Source organism: Staurois parvus, unplaced genomic scaffold (assembly GCF_062004578.1).
Source record: "Staurois parvus isolate SC_StPar_1 unplaced genomic scaffold, SC_StPar_1.0 ptg000562l, whole genome shotgun sequence".
Taxonomy (NCBI): Eukaryota; Metazoa; Chordata; class Amphibia; order Anura; family Ranidae; genus Staurois; species Staurois parvus.
The window spans coordinates 8,347,448-8,361,551 of NW_028318358.1; the positions used below are offsets into that span (position 1 = coordinate 8,347,448).

At 43.0% G+C, this 14,104-nt stretch overlaps 1 protein-coding gene across 1 annotated transcript; it reads left to right on the forward strand.

The window, feature by feature from the left end:
- The first annotated feature begins 275 nt into the window (after window positions 1–275).
- ATP5MC2 (ATP synthase membrane subunit c locus 2) lies at window positions 276–13,431 on the forward strand. Its single transcript, XM_089691434.1, has 5 exons — window positions 276–405; window positions 8,134–8,225; window positions 9,567–9,644; window positions 12,905–13,074; window positions 13,186–13,431. Exons 2-5 carry the CDS (start codon window positions 8,187–8,189, stop codon window positions 13,298–13,300), a joined length of 402 nt encoding a protein of 133 aa, XP_089547560.1. The 5' UTR covers window positions 276–405; window positions 8,134–8,186; the 3' UTR covers window positions 13,301–13,431.
- The last annotated feature ends 673 nt before the right edge of the window (window positions 13,432–14,104 follow it).

Consider the following 14,104-nt stretch of genomic DNA (forward strand, 5'->3'; position numbering starts at 1 on the left):
GCAAGTGGTTAATGAAGGTAAAAGTTTCAGGAAACAGAGCAGCAGCCAGACATGTGACAGACTGGATTATTTTTTAAATATACAATGTGTATTGAGTGGAGTTCAGTTTAAAAAAAAATACTTTGCTGCATAAGATGAAGGATAAGGCCTTGCAACAAAGTCACCTGAAACAAGGTCATTCCCGAAGGTCACATTGTCAGCCTAATGTCACTAAACTCACTTCCATTGCAGGATCTGGCGGATATTATTCTCCCTGCCAGCAGAGGGCGCCACTCCCCATCCCCGCGTTAGGGAGCCGCTCTTGTCCAATCTGCGGTTTAGAGCGCAGGCGCATTGCTAGCTGTCAGTGAGGAGGATCTGCGCATGCTCAATACGGTCACCCTTCTTCATTCTCTCCCCGCCAAGGTGAGGCCCGGCGTTGCAGAGTGAATCTGTGCTCGTGTCCGGACAGCGTGAGAGCGGGCGGCGGGGTGTGGAGACTGGAGGCTGGGCCGGGTGTAGGAGTGCGGGCTATGGTGTGTGTGGAGGGATTAGTGCGGATGGGCGGGTCCCGGGGATCAGCGCACAGAGCGTGACCTTGTGCCCGTCCGTGGTTGGGGGTGATCAGCTGGCAGGGTTCCGGGAGAGGGAGATCAGTGATTGGGGTGATTGCCTGGATAGTGCCCAGGTTCCTATGTGTAGTGCTGTATGGAGCCGGGCTGGGAGGGCCCATTCATCCAGGAGCACGGTGTCACGTTCTGTATTTTCCCAGGCCTTGTTCACACAGGGCGATTTAAAGGATAAGTTCACCTTCCAAAAAAAAAAAACGTATTTTATTGCCTGCAAAAAAAAATGCATTTATAATATTTTTGGTAGGAGTCTGTAAATCATTACATCTGTGATCCGCAGACCATGAATGTAATGCCAGTCCGTCTGTATCGCGGTCTGCCCATACCGCCATTGTGGTGCGTTCACCTTTTATAATAAATGCACATCTGTATTGAAAATATGCACTTTATTTATTGAATCAGCAGATTGCGGGTTCAATGCCAGGATCCTGCTGACACTCCGCTGTCTGCCTGTATCTCCTGTATGGGGCAGGAAGATCTGTGAACTACCAGTAGTGGGTGCAGGGAGAGGATCCCCTGTCATGGGGGTGGGTGCAGGGAGAGGATCCCCTGTCATGGGGGTGGGGGCAGGGAGAGGATCCCCTGTCATGGGGGTGGGGGCAGGGAGAGGATCCCCTGTCACAGAGGGGTGGGGGCAGGGAGAGGATCCCCTGTCACAGAGGGGTGGGGGCAGGTACTGTATTGTACCGTGTTACAAAGGTGAACTTATCCTTTAAGCGTACACCCGCCTGACGGCTGACTTTTGCTTCACAGGAGGCATAAGTGTTCTGTATATCTCTGTTCATATCTGTTGTGCACAGATGCAGTCGCTGCTCCCAATTTTGCATCCATGCAGGTGCTTGTCCCCAGACTTCCCAGTGTCTGCATTTGGGGACACACCCACGCACACAGATGTCAGATTGAGCACATTTGGTGTGTCTGTAATCGCTGCATTCCTACTGGAATGATCAGGACTACCTGCACAGAGGTGTATGGAACACTTATGCATCTTATGCAAGCAAACCGTGGGCCACACACAGGATAAGTTCACCTTTGGGAGCATGTTACTTGTTCCACCTTCTTTCATGGTGGAAAATGTAACATGCGCCCAATGTTGCAGCTGCTGCGTGATCCCCTCCCTGTTACAGAAGTACAGGGAGAAGTTCCCCATACTAGCTGTCAGTTTTTAAATCAGTGTGGCTGTGCATGGCTCCACCCACACGGCCATGTCATTCATTCACAGAATTCTGTGAATGAATGGACTACAAGTCCCTGCATCCTTAGTGGCTGTCAGCTTGTAGTTCTCAGCAGGGTGGATTTGATTTAAATCACCAGTGAAAAGGCTCGATCTAAATCATAACTTTTAAAGAGCAACTGTCATCTCTGTCCGGTAGCAGCTCCTCCTCTGACCCGATGTTGAATCAACGACAGTCCCATTCTCTTTAATGGCTGGTAATGCGGCAGTGACACAACAAGGTGAGGGACATGGCGGCACCAAGAGAGTTGTTGCCCGCTAACAGGCGCTGCCATGATGAATCTAAAATGACAGGTGCTCTTTAAATGTAAGGAATCTGACTCGTTCTTGCTGATAACTTAGAATCTTTAATATTTGCAAACCAAATGAAGGTTTCCTTTTTACAATAAAAAGCTGTCAGGTTAGTAAAACAGCGACATCAGAACCGATTTCAGGTTAATCACACACAGCTGGAGCATTACTCAAATTCCTTTAATTCATGGTTTTTCTCATGGTTACTGTGAAAGTGAGTGAATGCATCAATGCAGTGCATGTTATCTCAGCTGGCAGAGCTTGGATTCATTGAATGAGTTTACCAAAAATGTAAATATTGCAGAATATACAGCCTCATGCTACATAACTAAGCTCCATTTCATGCTGAATAAACTAAATTATTAATGCAGCTTAATCGCTTAAGGATCGCCTTATAGCAGATATACTGCTACAGGGCAGCACCTGTGCACAGAATCACGTATTTTTTTTTTTTGTATCTGTGGGTAGGGGGCACGCGCCCGCACCGCCATTCACAGCCACGGATGTCAATCACAGGGTCCCGCTCAGTGATTACCCGTCGGCACCCGGTGATTACTGAGCATCTCTGACGGGGAGGAAGATTGTTTTGTTTACAACATATTGTGAGATGGCTGGTTCCCCTCTAAAGCCCACCACACCTGGTAATTCTGAAGAAACTTTGATAGTTTAGATAGGCCCTCATATTACATAGTTTAGGTCAAGGTTCGACAAATCCCATATGCCTGGTCGCCATGGCGACTAGCAATTACGTCCTGGCGCCTTGGTTCACACTGCCTCCCATTGACTTTAGTGCAAAAAGCCCCCTCATTGACTTCGGTGCAAAAACTCCTGTCAATAGCAATCCTATGTGAACCCTTATCTCACATGCCACTCTACTCTATCACTTGTGAGTCTGGAACGCAGAGCTACAAACGTGCACAGGACCCTTTTCATAATGGCACTCAAAACACAATGCATGTCGATCGGACCTGTGTGAACCCTCTCAGTAGTAACACATAATATCTAGCCTGTTATGCAAATCTGTGAGTTTGAACACACATCCAGAATCACATATATGTGAACCAGGGTAGCTCTATTCACACCTTGGCGTTTTGGAATTGCGGCAGAATCATTTTGATAGTAAAACGCAGGTTCAGGTGCCATTTTTTTTTTCAGTGGCACCTAAAACCTGGTGCGGTTTTGCCGTGATTGTTGCACAGCAAATGACATTGTGTGAAGCTTGCTGCCCAAAAGTGGCCATGCCCTGACAACCCACACTATGCAAAAAATCCCTGGCTCCTAGATTCAATGCAAATTTGTCAAGCCCTGGTTTAGGTAGATCTGAAGCTGATTGGACATTCAGATTGTTCTGTGTATATAGAGCCTGAGCACTGTGGTTCAACCTGCTGCTGGCTACATCCCTGTAGGGAGGTAGTGGCTGACAAAAGGAACCACAGAGCACACAGGAGAAACCAGCTAGCTAACGCAGCCAGAAGTATTAGAAGATTCTTCAGGTGCTGTGGCTTATAAGGAGAATGAAGAGTGGATGTGCAAAGGGACAGGTAAGTATCTTTTTCTTTCAGGGAGGCCGAGTTCACACAGACAGCTTACATCACATGGATGTGTGAAGGGCCTTGTTTGCCCACATGGAATGTACACGTGTTCTTTGTATCTGCCTGCAGGCACTCCCATTCATGTCTATTGGGACACAGCTGCACACACACACACCCACTGCTCCCATTATGACATCTATGTCGGTATGTGTCCTCGAACGCAGTGAGTTAGGAGACACCCACATGGATGTCAGATTGGGAGGGACGGCTGTGTCTGTGTAAGTGCATCCTGTGCAGCCCTTCACTTGGATGCCTATGTGAACACGGCCTTAAAGGATAAGTTCACCTTTTGGACAAAAATAATAAATGCACTTTTTTTGCAGGTAATTTACTACTTTTGTCCAAAGGAGCCTGGAAAGCATTGCACCAGCAATCAATAGATCACTGATGCCATGCAGGTCTCCTGCAGACCCGTCGGAATATCTTCTTGCTGTACGGGATGTACGGCTAAGCAGATATTCTGACAGGAAACTTCAATGAACTACCATGGGGATCCACAACACTATGGTAGTTCATTGAAAACTACAAGAACACAGCCGCTAAGCCTGTTGGGAGTTACAGTTCATTCATGGAAGTCCATGAATGAATGAGGCGACCGTGTGGGAGGAGCTCTGTATGGCTGCACTATTTTCAGATCTGACAGTACGAGAACTCTTTCCGTGCTATCTGTCAAAGACATTTTTTTTTCTACCCTAATATGCCTTAATTTTTTTTGCAATGAAGCCTGCAGAGCATTGCAACTTCAATCAGTGGATCACAGGTGCAATGCACAGGCTCCTGCAGATTATTCCTCCAGCCCCAGGTCTATATAGAGGTATGAACCTTCAGTTATGGAGTTGGAGGAAGTAATGAATGGACTAGAAGTGTGGTGACATCACTACACTTGTGCTTCATTGAGAACTGCAAGTCCTGCTTCTGTGTTACAAGGTGGGACTTGTAGTCTTCATTCACAGATCGCTGTTAATGGATGATGTAGATGTGCTGGGGAAGCCCCACACAACTGGACCAATTAAAAAAAAAAAAAAAAAAAAGATGCTGGGGAGGAGTGGGCATGATTAAGGTAAGTGGGGGGCAGTTTGAGGGTGGGGGCTGCAGAATGGCACAAAGTTTTATATTGTACGCCAAATATTGGTGTAAAAAGGTCTGAATGGTGGAGCTAGCCTTTAATCTCAATATTTTTCGGAGTGATAAAAAAAATGTTTTATGTGCCTAAATTTGTGTTCTGGTACAAAGAACAAGAAAACCTAAGCGAAATATGGGGCTTCTATTATCTGAAAGTTCTCGAATTGTCAATCTACTGGCTTCCATACTGAGTCAGTGATCGTTATAAAGATCTGTGTATTGTTAGAAACACCAAGGGTCCCATTTAGGCAGGCCATAGATGGGCCATTTATCGGCCGATAAACGAAAAATTGGTTGGCCCCGTTGTCGATGCTGCCACCAATGTCCACAAAAAACAGCCGTTTTTTTGCGGATTTTCCAGCATCATCGATAAAAATAAATAAGGAGATCTGCGAAAAACAGCTGACGGGCTGGCTCCACTAACGGCATGAATATTGGCAGATTTTTCATGCGGACGAAAATTCGGCCGATAAGACTTGTCTGTGGCCTGCATTATAGAGCGTAGATGCGCCCTATCTGTGGCTACCCCTTGCTTTCTATTAGACACAGTTAAGCCTGTTTCACACTATTGTGAGTGGTTGTGGCTGCTGGAATCGCAGCATTTCCCGTAGTTACTACCACCCGCAGTCAAAATGTGGTGCTGTTTAAAAATGCATGGGGCCGCCATTCATTCTTGATGGCACCCCACGTGTCTAAAAATGCAGCACATTTGCGGGTGTGGGAACCGTAGGGAAATCTTTTGCACCATGCGATTTCCCAGCCGCTGCGTTTTTAAACTGCTGCAGGAACCTTTTACCTGCGTGAATGCAGCACAGCAGCCCATTCAAATGAATGGGCTGCCATGCTTGTGCAAACCTGCAATAGTGTGAGCTAAGCCTTCTAAAGCGCTGACCGCTGTGTGCTCTATGAATGTACTTCAAGAAGCAAGTGAAGTCCCATTCATTCCAATGAATAGGGAAAAAGATGTTGCATCTTGTCAGGTGGTTTGAAAATGTTAGTTACCTGGCAGTGACCACTCTTGCTTTTAGTGCTTTGAGTCTCTGACCCCGAAAGGAGTAGATTCCTGATCTGCATGCTTGTTCTGGATCAGAGTATCAAGGTATTAAAGCTAAAGGATCATCGTGACAGCCAGACATCTAGCATTTCTAGAATAGGAAGGTGGCAGTGTGCACATTTAAAACAGCCAATATTTTCTTATTGCTTGAGCATGCGGACAGCAAGATCCATTTTTCTTGTATGAAATTATATTAAATTAGATTTATTGTGTTGTGCAGAAAGTAATAGAAGGACTTTAGGGTGGATAGGGTAAAAATTAGGAATAATTGGATGTACAAAGCCAATGGGTGACTTAAAGTTTATGTAAAGCCAGAACAGTTTTCTTTGCTCTTGTGTAGTAGGGAAGGGTTATAGCTGGTGTCAGTTTTTTTTTTGGTTGTGGTGTGTGCCTCTGCTGGGAAGATTCACCCTCTGTTTGTCCTTGCCACTACTATGTCCGGTATGGAAGGTGATGGAAAATCACACTTTATAGAACTGTCACTGGAACAGAAGTTGAGGAGAATCTATTCTGGTGACATCCTTCTAAGAGGGAATTCCCCTCACTTTGGTGAGATTTCCTTCTAATTCCTGTCTCTGGGACAGGTCATGGAGGAAAATCTTGACAGGGTAAAGACTGTCAAGTTTATTTATTTAATCATTACCTATTGTATCTAAAAATGTTTACTTGCCACACAGTTTAGGCTATTATCCTCCAGCATAGCATGACTGACCCTTTAAGAAACAAGGAAAATGCACTATTCATATGATTCCAAATGCATTTATACCATTTAAAAAAAATATATACAGATACATCACCAAGACGTCATGTAAAATAACTGCAGTGTGACGGAGATCATGGATGCATGCAATATGATCAGATAAGTCATGTACCAATTCCATCACATTCAGACACCATGTGAACCATGTGACGTTTCATATACCTGATATGCGTCTGTTGTACCATGTACTTGTGTTTAAAAAGTATCTTGTTATTCCTTTCTTTGTGTGAAATAGTGGTGATCTTACCAGCCTCCCTGCTTTTCTATTTCAAACTGACCATGCTAGTCATGAGAGCACTGTGCCAAGTGTAAAGTTTTGTGGAGGGGGATTATGGTGTGGGGTTGTTATTCAGGGGTTGGGCTTGGCCCCTTAGTGCCAGTGAAGGGAACTCTTAAGGCATCAGCATAGCAAGACATTTTGGACAATTTCATGCTCTCAACTTTGTGGGAACAGTTTGGGGATGGCCCCTTCCTGTTCCAAGATGACTGCACACCAGTGCACAAAGCAAGGTCCATAAACACATGGATGAGTGAGTTTGGGGTGGAGGAACTTGACTGTCCTGCACAGAGTCCTGACCTCAACCTGATAGAACACCTTTGGAATGAATTAGAGTGGAGACTGTGTGCCAGGCCTTCTCATCTGACATCAATGCCTGACCTCACAAATGCACTTCTGGAAGAATGGTCAATCATTCCCATAGACACTCCTAAACCTTATGGACAGCCTTCCCAGAGGAGTTGAAGCTGTTATAGCTGCTGAGGGTGGGCCAACTCAATATTGAACCCAACTGATTAAGACTGGGATGCCATTAAAGGTTGTGTGTGTAAAGGCAGGCGGCCCAATACGTTTAGCAATATAGTGTATATACACACACACAAACATTTTGCCTTTGGTTTCTAGAAGGAATAGAGGAGAGAAATTGGACTGCCACCACCACCACATTCTTTAAGCTGACATTTTTGGGAAATATGTAATTTTGCATAGTTTATAATGAAAACTTATGTATTGAAATATTTCAAATTATTTTAGTGTGTTTAAAAGCAAATTTTGTTTTATACTTTGAAGAAATTGGTGAGGGGTTAGAACCCCATCAGGCTTATATTTTCTCTATTTGTCTTTGGTGTACATTATCACCAGGGTGGGCTAAAACGGAAGGAAAATCTAACATTCTGAATTGTCAGCGAGCAAGAATAGAGTTGAAATCCTCATTACAGTGGAAACTAAAAGGGGATTTCACCTCACTTTGGAAATATCATCTTCTCTCACCTCTTGTATTATGAGGCAGGAAATTGAGGCACATCACGCCTAATGGAACGGAACGGAGTGGCAAACAAAACCGACTGGCTTAGATTATTTCAAACTTTATCCAAACTGGGAAAGAAATGAAATATGCTTTAAGTTATATATGGGTGGTTATAGTAATAAGAATGTTTATTGACAATTTTATTTGTCTTTTTTTTCCCTTTTACAGTATCACCTGTGTGTCATTCTTGTATCCCCTGTGTGTCCACCTTAACCAGTAAAATGTACGCCTGCGTCAAGCTTATGTCCAACCCAACTTTGGTAAGTTGTCTATACAGGTTTGTAAGTTCATATAAAGGCAAATATCAAACTAATTTCAAACACTCCAATGCCATATTACAGAATTACATGAGAATAAAGTTTTTTGCTTTGTATTACATAGCAGGTAGTGCTTAACCTCCTCCTTACTATGCTATAGCTACAGCACGACTCTCTCGATCTGGGAGGGCGTCTATAGAAATCCTCCCAGGGTGGGTATTGGGTGCGCTCTGTGACAGCTGTGTCCTTTGGACACAGCTGATCACAGTCCGCTGTAAAGGGCCATTCGTCCCTGCTGGGAGAACATAGTGATTACTTCTAGCAGCTATAATTGCATGAAAAATCCAACAGGCTGGTTGTACCCAAGTTAATCAAGCAACTTGGGTACATTCAGCCTTGCCCATTCATGATTTGAACAGTCTATGGCCAGCTTTAGTTGGTTGTCTTCTGCTGCTTAATGAGATTTTAAGACTGCAGCGTTCTTCCTCATATAAACGTATTTATTACTCATTATTAACATTTCTTGTTCCATACGTTGGATGTTAAATGTACTAATAAATGTCTGAAATGCAAGAAACTTTATTGGTTTACATCCTACAATTTAAAGCAGGCCTAGTATCAGATATTTTTTCTGCATTAATGCTTGGTACTAGTTTAACTAGTAAGGATATTTATTACCGCTCACAGAAATCACAGAACTTCTGCTGACCATGCCTCTATCCTTTCTCCTTAGAAGGCTGTTGCCATCTTTGTTCAGGCATCCCTGCAGCCACACGCCTGACAAAGATGCTAGCCCTCATAAGTGACACAATTGTGTTTGTTAGTGAGTGAGCAAAGGGAGGAGATACTGGTGATTGCTTTCGTTCTGCTTGAAGAACACTGTTAACATAATTTTCTCAAGTGGCACCTATAATGTCTATTTACACATAGCCCAGGAATACATTTTAGATACCCTGCCATCAGCCCAACACCAAACCCAATTATACTTCCCTTTTACAGGGCTCCTTTGTAGCAGCCATCCCAAAATACTAGGTGCTGAAGCTTGGGAATTATGTGTCAGTGTTTGGGTCTAGCTATAGGCTGCTAAGCACAAGCACTGCATCATGGGAGGGATGTCACATGCTCTAATATACCAAGCATTTTACCGTGGCTGCAGCAGAAGGACCCATGGAGAGTGCTGAATAAGTAAGTTGGAAGGTGAGCTTTGGAGATCATAAATGGTAAAGGTGACAGGTTCCCTTTTAATATTTTTAATAGATAAAAGTTAACTTTTTAATTATACTGTTGCTTTACACTATAGGTTTGCTTTAAGGTAATGTCATGGTTTCTTTGGTTTTTGTCCAGGTGAGGAATGGTGCTTGTCTTCTTTGCAGACCACTTTCCAGTACCGTGCTGAGCAGCCCTGTATTCAAGACAGAGCAGGTAAACTCCCTATAGACTATTAGAATGTCATAGTATGCATGGTTTTTGCGAACGACTAAGCACATATGAATTAAGTGAATTTGCATAGGGTACTTTAACACCTATTCATGCAGGATATACTACATGCTGTAATAATAAAGTGTTGCACTACTCAAAACATCTCAAATACATGCATAAAATGAATATTATTAAAACAATCAAATAATGACACATTATTGGACACCATTTAAATAATTCATATCCATAATGTGTAAGTGATCCAAATAGTTAATTCTGTTCTTCACCCGACAAATATACTTCAGTGATCTGGAATCAATCTTGTAAACACCACCACATGTAAGGATGGCTGCTCACCTGGACACCAGGACCTATGTAATTAACTGCTTTCCCGCTTCCCTATAGCATAAATACTGCTACAGAGCGGCAGGAGTGTGCAAAATCACGTGTGTATATACATGATTTTGCATTTCCGGGTAGGGGGTGTACATGCACCCTACTCGTGCCGCCATTGGCGGCCTCACCTGTCCATCACTGGGTCCCAGCTGGTAATTCCCTGCCAGCACCTGACGATCGCCGTGTATCACTTAATGGGAAGAGACCTGTATGTAAACAATACAGATTTCTCCCCTGTCAGCTCCTGCACATTGGCTCTGCTATGCAGAACCATACAAAGCATACAGAGCAATGTGCTTACACAGTGAAGTGCACACAGTGAAACACAGCACAAAGTTAACCCTTGATCACCCCAGATGTTAATGCCTTCCTGCCCAGTGTCATTAGTATAGTGTTAGCACTGATAATCGTATTGGGCTCTCTGGGGATGGCAGTGACAGTCAGTTGCCCCCCAAGTGTCAGAATGATCGCTGCCATTACTAGTATAAAAAAAAAAAAATCCAGTATCTATACCACCATTTGTAGACTTTCACGTAAACCAATTAATTTACATATATTGGGATTTTTTTTTTTTTTTTAGCAAAGACTTGTAGCAGACTAAATTTTGGCCTAAATTTATGACGAAATTTTGTGGGGTTTTTTTTTTTTTTTTTTTTTTACTTGACATGTTTAATAGCAAAAAGTCAAAAATATTGTTGTTTTTTTTTTTTTCTCAAAATTGTCAGGTGTTTATTTTTTTTTTATAGTGCAAAAAATTAAACGCAGTGGCGATCAAATACCACCAAAAGAAAGCTCTATTTGTGGGGAAAAAAGGACATACATTCATTTGGGTTCAGCGTTGCATGACTGCGCAATTGTCAGTTAAAGTAATGCAGCGTCAAATCGCAAAAAAATGGCCTGGTCAGGAAGGGGGGTAAATCCTCTGGAGGGCAAGTGGATAGTACAGGTCAAGTGCTTGGTTGTATTTTCATATATGGACTCTACATGGCAGCAACTGGTCACACTGTAAATTTCCTCCATCGGCAATATAACCTTCATTCCAAAAATGTCACCCACTTCCTCTCCTCCACTCCGGGACCCCCAGGGAAGGAAAAACAAATGGCCTCCAATAGTGTATTACTGTTTATTCTATTAAAAGCCAAATAGCCAATAAAAACTCACATTGACACTGAATGTAAAAGCGCAATAAATGAGAACCAAACTTCCGGTCCATGGCTTTGTGCTGGAAATGACATCACTAAGATACGCCCCACACGTTATGCCACCAACCCACATGGCTTTGTCACGGAAAGCTTTCTGGATCACTGGATTATATTTGTCGGGTGAAGCATAGAATTAACTATTTGGATATGAACTATTTAATGGACACACTGATTTGATTGTTTTAATAATATTCAATGTATTCATGTATTTGAGATGTTTTGTTGAGTAGGGCAACTCTTTATTATTACATCATATTCTTGGGGATGTGGGATCACTTATCAGTGGGTGCAGCGACTCTGTTAGTTTGATCATAATTTCAATTTTATTTGGGTTATTTGTATTTAGTAGTGCACACTGTCACTGGTTTACATATTTTGTTATGTTGTAATGTGTTTCCTATGGGTTCTCAAATAGCATACATGCACCAAAAAGCACACATGACCTACCTTTTTCTTTTTTTTTTATTACCACCACCACCACCACAGTGCTGCATGTATTTATCACCAATTAAATGCATTGGAGGTCTTGTGTGTCATTTGCTGCATTAATCTTTATTTGGCCTATGGAAGCCTGGGACATCCAAATCCATCTTCATTATAGAGAGTGGTGTTAAACATTCCGTCCTGTTCACCGATTGCTATTTCACCAAAGAGGAAGTGAGGGGAGGTCTACAACAGGGACACAGCAAACAATAATCTTGATACGTAAGCTGGGACAAAGCTAGCATAGTACAACTGTATCAGCCATACTGTCACAGCTCCTACTCCCAATAAAGTGGAACTCCAGCCCAAACCTTTTCTTTTTTTCTTGAGGCATTTTAACTTGTCCCACTTTTTTGGGGAAAAACAAAAACCATAATGTGATGTACCACAAGGCAATGGCATAATGTGCATCGCATACTTTCACATTATGAAATACCTTACAAATGAAGCCCTCCACTGCTGTCACCGCTCACATTTTCATCCGGTCTGCCTTCTGGGTTCACAGGCTTCGGCAGCTGGAATGGCTGAGCCACGATGATGTGACTCCTGCTTTAAAGATGTCTGAGGGACAGTGATTGTAAAGGGATTTTTTTTTCTCAAACATGTCATACACACCTGTTCTTTTCAGTGGTTTTGCACAGAGCACCTCTGATCCTCCCCTTCTTGAGTCCCTCGCCTTAGCTACCTTTCTCTGCCCCCCTTCTTGCTATGGGTGCACTTGTGTGGGCTCGATGCTGGGTTATGCTGTGTGTGTCCATTGATACACACAGCGCAGCTCAGCCCAGCTCCCTGCTCCTTCCTCACTGGCTGTGATTAACAGCAGCAGGAGCCAATGTATGAGGTGTCACATGGATTCACACCTGATTCTTGTGAGTTTGTTCTCTGATGAGGTTGACCCATACATACCAATTCCAAAGCAGTACCCAGAGCCAGTGTATGGCTGCTTCTTTTAAAGCTGTCCCATAGATTGTCAGATATTTCTTGTTTGGCAGAGGAGAAGATGATTTTGCTTTCATCTATTGTTGCCACTGGAGGAAGCAGATGATTGTCTCCAGTGGGAGACTAGTGGCATCAGAGATCTGACTCAGATTGGTGTCAAGTGTTTTGAGTAAAGTGGTAAATGCTTTAAATGAAGAGAATTTCTAGTATGCGTGGGGTATTAATGATTTGTGTTTCTTTCAGTCTCAGGTGGTGGCACTGGTTCCATCTCGAGGGATCCAAACCAGTGCAGTGTGCCAGGACATTGATACTGCTGCTAAATTCATTGGCGCTGGAGCTGCCACTGTAGGTGTGGCTGGTTCTGGAGCTGGTATTGGTACAGTATTTGGAAGTCTCATTATTGGATATGCCAGGTACATTTTTTTTCATGTTTTATGTTTAGTATTTTACTATCCATATTTTGTGCTTCACAGTCGAAGTATAACGGGATCTAACTTTTTTTTTTCCCCCCACTTTTTCTGCAGGAACCCATCCCTTAAACAGCAACTGTTCTCCTATGCTATCCTGGGTTTTGCACTTTCTGAAGCTATGGGACTGTTCTGTCTCATGGTTGCTTTCCTCATCCTGTTCGCCATGTGAATAATTTTTTGTCTTGCAAAATCCTCCTTGTCATCCAGTCCTGTTTCTCTGTGGCAGTATACAGGGTTTGGGTCCCTTGCCACAAGAGGTGCCAGTGGATTCTGGCTAATAAATAACTTTAAAAATTTGGAGTATGGCTTTTTTTCCTGCTGAATACTTGCATTTCATGGAAGAAGTGAGAGGACGTCAAATAAAACTGAAATGTAATTTTGTACACTTCAGAGGCATAATGTTTTCCGAGACTTTATCCCCTCATCTGATCATTTGAGTACAATTTTTCTTTCAAGCAGGTATCATTGATGGCCTCTTAGACTACGTAGCCTAATTATGAGTGCTTTCTAGAAATATATAGAGTGTACTCTTTGGAAGTGCATTTGCACTCATTTTCCCCAAAGTTTAGTAAATGAGTTGAAGCTTCCCTTTGTAAAGAATTTCCAATCGGGCAAGGAAAATTAAAAACTGCATTTTCTGCTCACATGATTGGATGCTGGAAATCAACAGAGCTTTACCACATTTACTAAGCACAGCGGAAAATTGGTGCAACTGCACTTCCAAAGTGCAGTCTATTTGCCTTTTGTAAATCCATCCCATAGTGTGTGAAGGGAGATGCTAAACACTGCGCTTTCAAAAATCATCTAGAGAAGACTTCAAGAGTTCGTGCTATTGTAGGAGACTTCAGGTTCATTCATTGAGATGTTGAAGGAGAATAATTTAATAGAGGTATACTGAAAGGAGTCACAAATGACTGCAGAATCCATTATTGAGCCAGGTAGTAAGCAAAGAAATCAATCTAGTACATAGTAA

Bases quoted from the DNA above. Each gene is read 5' to 3' on its own strand.
- ATP5MC2 (XM_089691434.1), top strand. From the start codon at position 8,187: ATGTACGCCTGCGTCAAGCTTATGTCCAACCCAACTTTG. The intron at 9,645-12,904 runs GTAAACTCCCTA...TGTTTCTTTCAG, and splicing joins CTGTATTCAAGACAGAGCAG to TCTCAGGTGGTGGCACTGGT. The intron at 13,075-13,185 runs GTACATTTTTTT...CTTTTTCTGCAG, and splicing joins CTCATTATTGGATATGCCAG to GAACCCATCCCTTAAACAGC.